The following is a 14,957-nucleotide window of genomic DNA, read 5'->3' as shown; positions in this document are numbered from 1 at the left end:
CACAGGAGCATATGAATATATGATTTACCATATCTCCTCAAATGACTGATTTTGCAAAAGCTTGGGTGTTTTTTATTTTTTTTACTAACAGGTCACTGAGAAATGATTCTTCGTAGGCAAGTGAAATAAAAGCAATCTATAATGCTTTGAGTCCCTAGCCAGATACCAAAATTACCACAGTTACTTGAAAAAGTCTCATTTTTCTTAAAATAATGTGCTCAGTTTTAGTGAGTGGTTTATCACTTGCTGAGATACTTTAGGAAGTTCACAATGGTCAGAAATAAATAGGTAAGCCTTACTGTTTTACACACCCATATAAAATATATAAATGGAAGAGAGAAGTGAAAAAAAAACAGAATCGTGTTTGAGTGTGCCATTAAAACAGTTTTATTGTTCAAATTTCTTTAAAAAAAATCATGAAGTTTAACAACATTCAGAAAGGGTAATAGACAAGCAGATTTTGTGATGAAGAGGTGATTTTGGACACCTCATCGTTGCTTTTCTGAAAATAAAAACTTCAGTAATTCAACTATTTTCTGTAGCAGATAAGCATTTTAAAGTAACTTGTTACTAACTCAGATGTGCCCCTCATTTGGCCTATGGATTAACTGCCCAAAGAATACAGGAGCCAGAAGAAAAATTTTCAAGGCATCATGACCAAGGACAACATGCAATTTTACCAAATATATCTACATCAGGCACATGGCTGAAGCCTGTGAAAGAGCCTTTGCTGAAAAAGCGTAACTTTTTGTTTTGGCACAAGAGCAGACTGAGGAAAACAAGAGAAGAAGAAAAAAAATCCCTTGTTCCAAAATTGTGATAGTCCTCTATCTAACTTTCAGCTAACTCTCTTGAAGCTCAAGTCCTCATGTGTAAAAATGCAGAGAGGTCCATTTTGCAAGTGGAACAGCAGCAGGACAACCCCCATTTTATTTCATCCCTGTCACCCAGAGGCAAAACACAAGGAATGTCACTGAAGCTGACACTCATTACCAAGTACTTCCCAAGACTGTGAACTGACCTCCGGTGGCTCATACCTTCAGTGCCTCTGCAATGAAAATGATGGGCTATACATTGTTCACGTATTGCCGATCATTTTCATACCAGAAGTACTATGCTGCCCAGGGATTTTCTGTTTGCTGTCTCTAGGCTGCTGGCTTTACTCTATCCATTCAGCTCAGTCTCCCTACTGAAACACTAAAAATCAGCCCAAGATGGTATCTGTAGAGCAGGGAACAGAAATAAATATCTGTTTTCTATGCGTGTCTAGCAGGTAGGGGAGCACTAAAAAAAAAATTTTACTTTGTTCTGTCTCCTTACAAAATGCGTGTTTCAGTGAAGAAGCTGTATATTTCTTGGTGAGTGTTCCTCTGGTGCCCTTGTCACGTCTTTGAGGCAGACACAGGGGAAGTAGTGGTGGTGATGAGAGCGAATCAACCCTTCAAGACGTGTAATGATTTCATAGTCAGGAAGAGCCAGGCTGGCAGTGTTGAGGCCCAGCATCCGCGAGACGACCTCTCGGAAGTCTGCCAGCTGCAAGAGCAAGCAGAAAGGAATTACTAATAAATTAAATATCAAGCAAAGCAAGTGCCTGGAAAAACATATACATATATGCATGCATACAAACACAAGCATTTGTATTAGTAGCGCAAAATATAGGAATTTCTGCAGTTGCTCAATACAGAGAGCTGAAGAGGATGAAAACAGCCTTTTGGGGCGTACCTCAAATAAAAAAAAAACAAGTAAATAGCTGAGATGTTAAGTACCTTGAACACAAAATGCAGTTTCAAGTATTCTTTAGTATCCTTCACAGGCGTATCTTCCCTCAACAGTGAAAACTGAGGAAAAGACTTGAAGAGGAGTTGTAGTTGACCCAGATGACTGCAAACTATACAGACTACTGGAAACTCTGGTGGGCACATCCCTGTGGGCACAGGTGAAGTTGCTGGTCCTGACCTCAAGCTCCTGACCACTGCCTGCCACCACTCCCCTTCACGCTGCACTTTCTTGTGGAAACCACAGCAGAAAGGAGGAAGTTAGACAAAAGGTGAAGGTTTGGCACACCCTTCCGTCTGACTTTGACTTGGAATCAGGATGCAGCCAAAATTCAAGATGCAGCCTGGGAAATGCTCATTTTTCTTCTGTGTGCAGCTGCTGAAAATATATCATAGGAAGGGTATTTGGCAAAGTAATTAAAGAAACCAGCTTTCTCTCTGCAGTTCCACATGGACAGACATCCACAAGTAATTGTCATCACTAGTGACTCCACCAGCAACCAGATTGAAAACTTAAGATCAGATGAACATGAATGCTGATTTACTCTTCTCAACACACAATATGGATCATTATAAGTCAAACTTCAATGCCTCTTCAATGAATAATGCATTACACAGCCCAAATGACCAATGCCTTATAATCTACGCACAATTAAAAGAGGAAAATGTTCCTATTTAAGGAAATATGTTTGTCTTGCTATCTATTTGAACATCAAGATCCCTATTCCCAAACATGACAGAGACTCAAAATGTCACAGAAACATCAAAACCATCAAGAAGCCGGACTCAAGCTCTGGTGTGGCAGCACCCTCAGTCCACCGATCACGCTGACGGGTAATGGTAAGCAGGAGATAAACACACTCCTGAAACAGAGATAAAAGCATTCCTGAGACACTTGTCCATGCCCAAGAATACTGTGCAGAACAACTCTCAAGCAGTCGCAACATCTGTGAGGCAAGCTGCAAAAACCCTGAAAACAAGGTTTCTGTTCCAAGACTTTGCCAAAGACAGTTTGTTCCATCCCAGTACAAACCCTAAGGAGCTGCCATCAGTTCAGAAAAACAAATATGGAAATCAAGACAGTACACGGCAGAAAGATTTGAGAATTCAGTCCCAGCTATCCTGTCTTACCAAGGCAGTGCAATGTCTTGGATGAAATGTTGGAACAATGTAACACCAAGAACCCCCAAGTTGCCATACATTCTCTTTGACACCAAGCAAGGAAGGTCAGTGATGTGGGGCTCTGGCAGTATGCTAGGCAAGTACAAATTAGCAGAAGCTAAAGATTTTTTTAAAACATCTGGATCTCAGGACAAGCAGGCAGCACAGCTGGAATCTGTTTCCATACGTACTTTGTGTTAAAAGATCAAGCAGCCCTCTGCAAAGATCTAGTCTTTGGATGAATTAAACCCCCACAAGTCACCTATACAACAAACCCAACGGATCCCAGGGTCTGCGCTTTGCACCAAATTTCTTGCTCTCATATTTTTGCTATTGCAAGATGTTCAACAGAATTACAGCAATTGTGAGTAAACCAAATAGCACTACAACCATGTATCAAATGCAATCAAATTAAATTTGATGCAGATTATTGATCGGGCAGAATTTTGACAGAGGGAATAGATACAAATACAAAACATACACACAACCATCTCACACTCTATTTCTGATGGGGAAAGCAGGTCACAGCTATACTGAATGGACAATAAATATGTTAAGAATTCAATAACTTTCATCAGCAGATAACCTAAACTGGAAAGCACACAGAGCCCTTAAAGAAATCCTCTAAGCCATTCATTTATGCAAATTTTAAATTGAGGATTTTTATCCACTGTAATGGAATAACTCTTAGACAAAAAACAACCTTTCTGACTATTATATTGTGGCATATAAAGTACGGTGCAGACAAAGCTGTAGTCCAGTGAAAATGCAGGAAAGGGTTGACTACAAAGAGAAACTCTCCACATAAACTGACAAAGAGAAACATCACTCTTGGATGTAAAAGTGCCCCACCAGAGGACATCAATCTGAATTTTAAAAACTCCGGAAGCAATAGACGATACACGCTGGACGATCTTTAGAACACTATCACATCTCATGCAGAGCAAGATGTGTGTTTATAATCTTAAGTGAATATAGTGCTGTAAGCGCATCAGGAATAACTTTTTTAAACCTTGCTCTAAAACATTTAAGACCTAGAAAAAAAAATAGATGAGAAAAGTATTTCAGCTTTAAAAACAACACAACAGAGGTATTTAGAACAGAACAGTTCTGCTGAAATACTACAAGCTAATCGAAGTACCAGCTAACTCTCTATTTAAGGCTTTCTTCAATAGCAGTTAATATTTCTAAGATAGTTACAATATGAAGTAAGGGAGAGAAATAATAAAAGATAAACATCACCAAAGACTCAAACCCAAAGGTTTGCTACAACAGTAAGCACTCATGATAATTTTTCTTTGCACCTTCCATCCAGTGAGTAAAATCATCTGAAGTAAAAGAGGGGAAATGAATGAAATTTAGAGCATTAATCCAAGATACTAGGAGGGGAAGCAGAAGTAAAAATTAGACACTGCATTTTGGTTTTACCCTGTAGCTACAGGAAAGTAGAAGGGATCTTATTCCAATAAAAAGAAAAAAAAAATGGGGGGGGAGGAAACTAAGACTGGAAAAAATCCTTATAACAAAACCATCAAAATCTCAAGCGAAATGTTGACATTTATATTCTTGCTCCAAGTACTACTGCAAATCAGGACTTGAGTTAAATTTCTCTAAAAATAAAATATATTCAGATTTTAATCTGAAGTTGACTGCAGTGGTCACATACTGTTGTTATCAGCCCCTGTGAACATCTTTTCCTCATCAGTCAGTATGCATACCCTTTATCTAGTCTTATTAAAACAAATGGCAGCTATGCTGATATTTATTTATATTCAGAAATATGCAATAATGATATATGAAGTCAGAAGAGTTCTCTGTTCACCCCACAGGCAGAGGAAATCCAGTACGGGTATCTGTAAACTTACACTTACTCTTGTAACATTTCAATATATACAAGTAATTCCCCTCTAATACATCCATTCTAGTAATCTCTACTTTTATGACTCTTCACATATAGCTTTACCTCTCTGTTTTTTACTCTGTAGTATGATTTAATAATGCTTTGAACACCATTTTTTTCTAACAGTTTTATATGTCTACCCAAGACTATGCATGCTTTGTTGTTATTTGCTACAGTCACCAGTTAATTGTTAACCTTAAAGCACATTGGCAATTTTATTACACCCTGTTTACAGGACTTCATTTCTAACAGATGCTTTTAGATGCTTTGATTCTGTGCATTCTGTGCAAAAAAAAAATTTAAAAAAAAGGGACAAAACACAGAAACACCAAAGTTAATTTTTCCTCTTAAACTTAGTAGGAATTACTAGTCTAAAGAGTGAAAAACAACTAGAAACACTGTGTTAAATCCCAATTATGAGTTAATTTTAAATTATTTGAATCCAATATTAATTTCTGACTTCACTTAGCTATCTTCTGCCTTTCTTTATGATCACAAGACAAATCAATGTCTTAACCAGTTGGCAGTAGTTAAATTCTGCATACTTTTAATTTCAACAGCATGGAAAATAGCCATGCAATATTATGATGTTATTTAATGTTACACATAGTGATATCCAAGAAAAGCAGGGTATAACTGAAAAAAACATGCAAATGCATGTACAAGCGGTCAACTTGGCCACATCAACAACTCCATCAGGTAACAGCAATTTCAGTTTCTACTAGTTTTCTTAACATGCACACACACACAGAGATGAGATGGCTGTGCTTACACTCAGATTAAATATATGCACATCTGCTCAGAGAAGTATTTGATGTCTGCATTCACTACCTTTTACAGAGAGTGAGAGAAGCCTGGTCTTGTTTAGCTTCCCTGAGAAGGAAGAATGAGTGAGTCCAAAGCAGGTGAAGAACTACACAGGGTTGGGGATAAGGAAGGAATCCTCCTTAGGTAATGGTTCAGGAGAAGTCAGGAAAAAAAACCTCAAGTGTTAGTTAGTGAGAGAGAGACAGAGAGTTTAGAACAAATTCTCTGATCTAGCAACAGTAGCTTTATTTTAAGGACAGATTTTAGCTAAGTAAACTGTTAAGATACAGGAGAGTATGCTATGAATACTACTGGCAATTCTTATAGTCTCAAAATGTCATTACTGCTAATCAGCACTGCACAACTACCAGGCATCAGTTTCGCAAACAGCTTTGCTCCCAGTTCCACCTGCACATATTTGAAATGTTCCTGTGATGCAGATGATTGTGGATGCTGACGAATTATAAGCTGACGCTTTTCATTCAGTACCCAGAAAGCTTGGGAACTAGTCCTATGCTGTGCTTGAGCATTCTGCATTTTGTAGCCCACTTAAACTGCAAACGTATTCAAGTGGCTTGAAACGCCTTGGGTTTAGTCAGAAAAAATGCAACATTTCTGAGTTTTTAGCAAGTACTCAATGTACGACTCCATGGAATAATTTCCTGAATATAATTCATAACTACTTCTGTGTGCAGGATGCTTTGTTTTCTCATGAGACATATGAAAAATTAAATTTTCCTGCCAAATTTCTAACCTTCATTATAAAACAAAACAGTGCTAAAGCTTTTCAGGAAGAAAGATCCCCAGGTTGCTGGGCTTTCCTCCATGTGAGCAAACCAGTATTTTCCTAGACTAATTTTTTGAAATAGCATTCTTAAATTTTATCCGGAGTCATTGCTAAGGCAGACATATAGCGTAAAAATTTTAGCTGGAAAAACTAACAAAGTTCTAAGCAGTTGGAATAAGGAATTTAAAATTACACATATTTTACTTCAAAAAAAGCCCATTGGCTTTAACAATTATGCCACCTATAATGTTGCTATACGACACAATAAGCAGGGCAATGACATCCATACTTCTCAATTTTTTAAAATTAGAATAGAACACATTTATTAATGTGTTTCCCACAAACTCTTTATACCCGCCCCAAAGTGAGTTACCACAAAAATTTTTCTTACCTAAAGTTTAACAAAGTTATATGTCACAAATTGGTCCAAAATAATTACATTAAGTATTAGGTCTGGTTTGTTTTGTTTTGAATTTTCTGGTCTTTTCTGACATTCTTTGAATTTATGACCCATGCATGGTAATGTACAAGTTTTATACCTAAGATATATGGAAAAAACACACCTTAAAAAGATACCAGGATTTTAAAGCATTTTATACTTCTCCAAAAGGTGATACAATATTTTTCAGTGAGCAAATAAAACAATGTCTGTATTTATTATTTATTCTGTTGCATATATAACTTGAAAAGTAGCTTTGCCTCTCAGAATCGCAACTGCCACTCTGGCTCACAAGTGTGAACTGAAATTTCCTTGTTTAATAACGTTCACAAAAGTTTTCATCACAGCTGGATAACTGGTCCACATATACCACATTCTTATATTCTAAGTGACAGCTGGCACTTGTCAAATACCTACACACCCACCTCTCTCTCTCTTTTTTCCAATTCTGCAAGGGTTGTTTTAAGCATCTTCATCTCACTGGTAACTGATTCTAACGTATTTTTGGTTTTTTCTTTGTCTTCAGCAGCTTTACGCTCCTTTAAAAGAAGTTCTGATTTGACAGAAGTAAGTTGTTTCTCAGCCTTTTCTTTCATTCTTTCCAATTTGCCTTGAGACTTATTGAGTTCTTCTATTGTTCTGTTCTGCTCCAAAGTTTTGATCTGCATAACATAGTAATGTTAAATTTGTCACACTTTTTAATCTAACATGAAAAAAAATAACACTCAGGAGTAATCATAAGTAAGCACTTTAATGTGGTGTCTTATGGGTTCTTGATGAAATCACATGTACATGTGAACTGAAAAGTTATTAACTTCTCAACTCAATTTAGAAAAAGATTTTAGTTTCCAAGACAGTTAATTCTCTACAGGTGTTGAGAAAAGAGGTAACTGAACAGACAAAAACCCACAGTAAGAGTTCACTCTCTGATAGCCCCTGGAAAAATAGTATGAAAAAGAGTTGCCACATGTTTTGCTGGTAAAAATCCTTCAGTTGTAATATGCACCTACTTATCTATTTCACTCCATCAACCACAAGACAGAAACTCACATGAAATCAATCTTGCTTTGTTCCAGCAGTAGCAAGCTATCAATAACCGCAAACTACTTGTTTTCACCTGAGTTAAAGCAGGTAATAAAGGTAATTTATTACTGCTGCAATGTAATAAAACACAGGGACAATGAAAATTTAGCATCTTGCCCTGTTTATGTGGGGGAAAAAAAAGCCTTTTTTCCCCTCCATACCTGTCAGAATAGATCTTCTGTGAGCAACATATGGAAAAATATAAGATTACAGCAATATTAACAAGAAAGAAAGGGATGCATATACTGCATTTTTCTTAAACTAGCCTGCAAATTTACATTGTACTTTACAGATGCTACTTAGTATTTCAAGACAAATTGCAAAATACCCAAAACATTGTAATATTACATTTGCTTTCCCCATCTACATGGGTTTGGGCAGTTCCCCATGAACACATTTATTGTAAATGAACTCCAGCTATATCCAACTGGAATAGAAAAATGGACAGAAGCACAAATGTAACCTTTTAACTCACCTTAAGTTCATTGGTTTCAGACAGCTTGGCTTTGAGATCAGTATTTGTTTCCCTTGCCAGATTAAGCTGCTTCTGTAGCCTCTCCATCATCTTCTGTAACTTTCTGACAGCGAGATTGGCCTCATCCCTCTCCACAGCTAAGGCAGACCTTACTTGCTTCTCTTCTTCCAGCTGGGTTATTTTCTGACGCAGAAGGTTCACGTGCAGCTCTTTGCTTTCAAGTTTTTCTTTCTGAGTCTTCAACTAGTTTTACAAACACAAGGATATTTGAAAAAAATAGATGTGAAAGACAATAGTACTAGACAGATTGTTTTGGAAATTTAATCCCTTTGTTGCACATTTAACCTGAACTCCTATTCCTCTCTTGAAAATTCGGTAAAGCAGTAGAAGCATATATACACTAACTTGGTATCTCTTATATTACCAATTCATTGTGCTTTTCCACCCCTGAATTTGTGCACTACCTTTTAGAATGAATTTACATATAGTGAACATAAATACTTGTGCATCATTCAAAACATCTGAGATTGTCTGAAATATGAGACACCAGTCAAATGCAAGAGGTAAGAGAGATTCATTAAGGAGACAGTGGTTTCAGTGGTGGTAGCTTACAATATTTCCATCTTTAAACAGTTAATTAAGACTAGTGTGCAAGAAGGAGAACCAACTCACAGAAATAAGAAAGCTTTCATACACTGCTCCAATACAAGGCCCAGCAGCTTAGTTTTGTAATTTTGGTGCTCAGGGAGCTACCTGTTTTCAGTTTACCTGAGCTGAGCTGCCAGGCTTTACTATGGAACATCTGAGGAGTATTAACATACATACTATACGTCCTGCCAGAGAGGCAGTTGCTTCCAGAAAAAAATACGATGTTGTTTTAAACCTTAAACAAACCTAATTCTAAGCTCTAAACCATTCTGATAAGCCTAAAACCAGAAGATTTCACTCTATTGTAACAGGATGATGGAGGGTGTCTGACCAAATTTGAACAGATTTCCTCCTAAAGGTGCACAGTTCTTGTTGGAAATCTTGAAATTCTTAGTGAATTACAACCGACATCCTATTAAGTTTCTAGAGAAGTAAGAGGCCCCCCTTCCCAGCATACCCATTGAGATTTAAATATCAACAGTAGTTGCTTACAGAAGTATATTATAAATGTGTATTAAAAAGTAGATATATACAGACATATAAACATGCATAACTTTATATATTTAAGAAGTTGTGAAAAGCGTTATCATGTATTTAACCAACTTGTGGGTTTAGTTGCTTAATACGCAGTCTGTTTGCACAGTTTGCAAACCTTACCAATTCTTTTTAAGTAATGGACATCTTTGAAATTCCTTGTACATATACGAAGCTCCAATCTGCTGCTTCCAGCAAGCCACTATAGAAATATAGCCATAACAATGTTTATCTTTGAAGCAAATGGTAACGATATGTCCTTTTTGCCTACCTTCCTTCTTAGGCTATATGCCATTGTCTTGTTTTCAATCACTGCATCACCTTCCAGTTTCACTAACTGCTCTACCCGGGCTAGAATCGCATCCACATTCATATCAAATCCAACCTCTGCTGCTAGGCTATCCAGCTTCATCTTCTCATTAAGTTGCTCCAGAAATTTCAGATACTAAGAAAAGATGTGAAAAAGTGGGTAAAAGAATAATAAAACTTCATGAAAAATTCTGATGTACAATTTAAAAGCCATTCCTCCTACACTGTCAACCAACTACACATAGCCACGTCCACTAGCTACAAGAAATAACATACTGAAAGGGTATGTTTGTAGTACATGCTCCCGACATAATTGCAAATTCTCCATTTGTACTTTTTTAGTCAACGTTTATTTTGTTCATAAATCCCTGGACCTACTGTATTTATCTTCTCAGCAAGACTGGATTTGGTTTTGCTCCTCTGCAGTAAGAAGAGCACTAGGTATTTGTGTCTTGCTTCTGACTCCCATTCCCGTCTGTGTCTCTGCTGCTTTACACAACCATGCACTGGCAGGGAGAAGTTAGAAAGGACAGCTACATCCCAATTAATTGCAAGCGCTGCGGTTGCCCACTACTGTGAGCCTAAAACATGTAAAACTGGTATCAGCAATGCCAGGGGTGAGATCTGATGTAGTCTGAAGAGACGCAGGAATGTTAACATGATCAGCCGTTTGCCTATCTTTGGAACAGCAAGTTTTATTAGAGATAACAGTTACTGGTTTGCAAATTGCTTTAAAGATTATCTTAATTGTATCTCTATCTGGTTTACTGATGTGAATACCAAATATTATTTAATCTTTTTTTTCCTGATTTTGTCCTATCCTGCTAGCTCTTTTAAAATTGCATTAGTTTCCTGGTCTCAATTAGCCTCTCTTGCAAAATCCAGAGCCTACATTTACTTTTGTTTTCTCTTACTTCTGTTGCAGGTCATAATCTTTGCAAAGAAACAACAAAGAGGAAAAAAAACCAAACAAACAACAACAAACCAGTTCCATAACTGTTGCTTGAGCCCAAGACTATACAACATAGCAAGAATCTCTTTTTGTTTCATGATGCTTCTGGTTCAAAAAGTTAAAAACAGCAGCAGCAGAAAACACTGAAGTTATTCATTAACAGAAAAAAAAATCACAACAAAAATCTCTTTATTTCAGCAAGATCTAGAGAGGAATTAAGAAACTAGGGCCACATGTTCTTCACAGAGGAAGCAGAGGGGAAGGACAGCTCCATTTTCTGGTTTGCTCCCAATGTGGTGGTGGATGCTTCATTCACAAAAGTTATTGTATCATAAACCAATGCAAAACAGACAGCACCAAATCGTTGATTCTTTGCAAATTCAACTTTCTAAGCATTGATCTTGGCCTGGTAACACGCTACAACTTTGTCTTTCTTAGCTGTATTGGATGGCTGGTTTAGCTTCCCAGGTACTATGTCATTTTTCAAACTCAGTGTGCTATAGGCTAACAGTGTATTCATTCACACAATTAATAAAAAAAAAATCCTGGTAGCCTTGATGGTCTAAGGATGTAAAAGAATCAAAGACTGCAAAATCTTGAGAGGCTGCAGACCAGATGATACATTAGAGAAAGACAGAGATCAGAGAAAGCTTTGAGATCAGAGAATTCTTGAAGGACTTTTAATGTATTTACAGAGACTACTTTTAATCTGGGTTTTTGTTCACATTAAATGGATTTAGAACTCAAAAGCTTTGCTACTTTTTCCAACTAAAATTGTCAGTCAAAGAAAAGATATTACTACTCCCTATATGACACCTGACTTTGCTAATTTGCATTACTTGTAGTACTGCAATACTCCAGCTGATCAATGCAATACAATCTTTAATGACTTTTATACAAAAGAAAACAATGCATGCAATTACTTTTTGCTTCTCAAGCTTCAAACCATCTTGCATCAGATCTACGGACAGTAATTCCTCTTCCAAGTGTTTCAGTTGATCCTGGAAAGTTTCAGAAGATTTTTCAGCTTTCCTGCTCCTCTCCAGAGCTTCTTGATACAGTCTTGTCTGATTTTCCAAAGCTTCAGTCAATTTAGCTATTTGGGTTTCAAGCTGAGATACCATCTAGGGAGCAAGCAAACCGACAAAACATATGGGGTTAGGTGAGTGTGGAAATGTCAGAAAGATATGAAAGATGCATCCTCAAATTATTAAAAAGAGCATAAAATATCTATCTTTAAAATACATGCATTTAAAAAGACAAAAAGAGAAAAATCTGTTGTAATTACCAGGAGAAAATGGCAGAAGTGGTAACATGTGAGACATCCAAACGTGAACAGCAGAAACGGTCTTTAAGATGAGTCAACTGACTAAACGGAGCTAACATCTACAAAAATTAATACAAACTAATTTAGACATAAACTTTCCAAAGATGTTAGCAAACTAGCAATACCTGGCAATCAGCTAACATTCCTTAAAATCAGCCAAAAATTCACTAGTCTATCGAGGAGCTGAGTGAAAAAAACAGATAAGTGATTTAGAAAATGTATGCAAGCTTGTAGGTGAGAATGTAGATGTGGATAACTAAGTCTCAGAGGAGTGCTTCCCCATTGTTAGCTGTTAAAGGGTGTTTAACTAAAAGACTTTGCTTTAAAAAAACACCAAAAATAATAATTTCTGGAATCCAAGGCAAAGGCCAAGGCTAAAAGGATAAAATCTCATCATAACAAGAAACTAGACTAACAATTCTGAAAACACTTCCAGTTACATAATTATGTTGCATTTGTAACTCCATATTCAGACACTCATCTCCAAGCAGACTCTTCATTTTAAGCATCTGTTTGTCTCCTGTTAATAAAATGAATTATAAGCACACGAAATCCTGCAATTAAATACAAACAATAGTTTGCACCCAACTCACCTAAAAAACACTGAGAAATTACTGCTGCTCATACAGTGGTAGAAAACACTAAACAATAATAAAACTGCAAACACGCACACACTTTTTGTTTTTCTGCATCACATATCACTCAGCAAGACTGAAAAAAAAAAAAAAAGCTTTCAGTAACTTGGTGACACAGCAACATGCTGCTGCCAGAGAAGCCACGGCCCCTTTGTCAGGCTGCAGAGCGACTGTGGAAGCAACCCAGTTGCATGGGGCTTTCACAGGCTTCAAAGGTCCGTAAGCATGAGAAGGTGAGGGATCATACCACAGAAAGTGAGACCAGAAAACCACCAAGCTGTCAGTTTATCTTCCAGAGCATCCTGGAACAACCTTCATCCTTGGCTTAGGGATAATCAACAACTTAGAGATTTCCTAAAACAGAGCTGCACCCTTATTACCCAACCCATGTCTGTATCCAGCAACTTAAAAAGGCTGCATTTTTGGTCTTGCAGTTCTGACCTCCACAATTTTCTGTGACAAGGGCATGTGCAGCTTGATCAACCAGCCTGCAAAAAAACACCTCCTGCTTTTTGTTTTAATGTGGCTACCAGATGATTTCAAACTAACACCTTTTATTTCTTGTGCTACAAGTTGCAAATACCCATTTCCAGAGGCAACTCCTACCTTGGGATGGCAGGGTTCACCCCTGCTGCAACTAAATAACCCTCAGTAAGATCTTCCTGAACTTTATTTTTCGCTTGTGCTAAGCTTTTATTTTCTCTTGTTTTAAGAAGAGGGCATGTGCAAGCCCCAGGCCCAGCCCCACAGCACACCAGAACAGAAAGTGGGCCACAGCTATGCAGTTGGTAGGACATTTCCCTCAACAGACCAAAAGTCACAGGCACAGATATGTGATGGACTTAGGATAAATGCCAAAAAGCAGCATGTAGAATGAAGTTACAAGGTCCTTCACATCATAGTGGCTTTTTGTTTTTCTTCTTTTCGAACACAACTAAATATTCTCATCTTCTTAGTATTATATTAACAATCAATAAGCTATACTGTTCTGGTTTGGTAAGATGTTATCTTAAACTTCCACTGTTTTCTATGTACTCATATATGCACACAGATACGCACCTAGTACAATTTTTTTTTTTTATGATCCCTACTAGCTGAAAAGCATTAGAGCTGCCACATCTCTTATCATGGTACTTACAATTTGTATTTTGCTTTACTGCATTGCACTCACCATCCCAAGCTGAAAAGTTCTTGTCTGTTGAGTCTTTCCTTGCATAGAAGCCTCTAGACACTCTCATGGCCTTTTCCACTACTTTTTGAAGACCCTTTTTTCGAATGAACTATCATAACTGTATGTGCTACTCAGAATGCAGCAGCCATGGATTTATACAGTGGCATAATTATGGTTTTCATTTTCTTCTCAACTTTTTTCCTAATAATTTCTCACATTCTAGTTGGTTGGGGTTTTCTTGGTCAGCCCTAAGTCAGTACGTATATTACTCTGCTTTTATCAATGTTTAATTTAATTTCACAAATTGTTTTCCACTCAATTCTTTTGTTTGGAAGGATAAAGAGGATAAATCCCTAAAGCTAAGTATGCACTTATGACATCACCATAAAAATCATCAAGAAACAAGAACAGAAGATTTTAATGGGAGCAGCAGTAAAGCCTAATCAATTTTGGCATTTAATTCAATATGCAATGACAAAACCTGATAAAATTAAGATAATCTACAATCAGATGAATTGTAGATAGTCAAGATAAACGTTTTTGGCCACATGAATTTAAATTGCTGCAACAGATCCGCAACAAAATTTATTAAACAGAAAGGACCGGAACCCAGCGACCTCATAACTAGGGCTGAGCTCTGTATGAACTGAGAATATTTGCTTGCCTTGGACTCCAGGTGTCCGTGAACTCCTCTGGTATGTTACAAATAATAAATGACAAAAACTCTCAAGAGTTGTCCAAACATATTCAGATGACACACATCTTACTATAACTGCTGAAGAGATCACTAGGACACTGATTCAAAGCAGATTCTTCATCCTGCAATAGAATAGCTATCACTGGACATTGTCAGAGTATATGCTGATTTTTTTCGAATGAAATTATGATTTTTGCTAATGTTAATGCTAAGGGCTAATATACAGACTATGACTAACTCAGATGCCCTTCAGATAC

At 37.1% G+C, this 14,957-nt stretch overlaps 1 protein-coding gene across 2 annotated transcripts in view; it reads right to left on the bottom strand.

Moving 5' to 3' along the window:
• Positions 1-366: 366 nt before the first annotated feature.
• The window catches only part of LOC141740909 (damage-control phosphatase ARMT1-like), a 62,049-nt gene continuing 47,458 nt past the window's right edge, over positions 367-14,957 (bottom strand). For both annotated transcript variants that reach the window (XM_074580412.1, XM_074580410.1), the window contains 5 exons: positions 11,794-11,994; positions 9,881-10,054; positions 8,428-8,670; positions 7,295-7,531; positions 367-1,533 (listed from right to left, as the gene is read on the bottom strand). In XM_074580412.1, coding sequence (XP_074436513.1) covers positions 1,333-1,533; positions 7,295-7,531; positions 8,428-8,670; positions 9,881-10,054; positions 11,794-11,994 — 1,056 coding nt within the window. In that variant the 3' untranslated portion in view covers positions 367-1,332. The remainder of the gene's footprint in view (positions 1,534-7,294; positions 7,532-8,427; positions 8,671-9,880; positions 10,055-11,793; positions 11,995-14,957) is intronic.

Source organism: Larus michahellis, chromosome 3, assembly GCF_964199755.1.
Source record: "Larus michahellis chromosome 3, bLarMic1.1, whole genome shotgun sequence".
NCBI classification, from domain to species: Eukaryota; Metazoa; Chordata; class Aves; order Charadriiformes; family Laridae; genus Larus; species Larus michahellis.
Note: the sequence above shows the minus strand (reverse complement) of the source record. Positions and strands in the feature narration are given on the sequence as shown.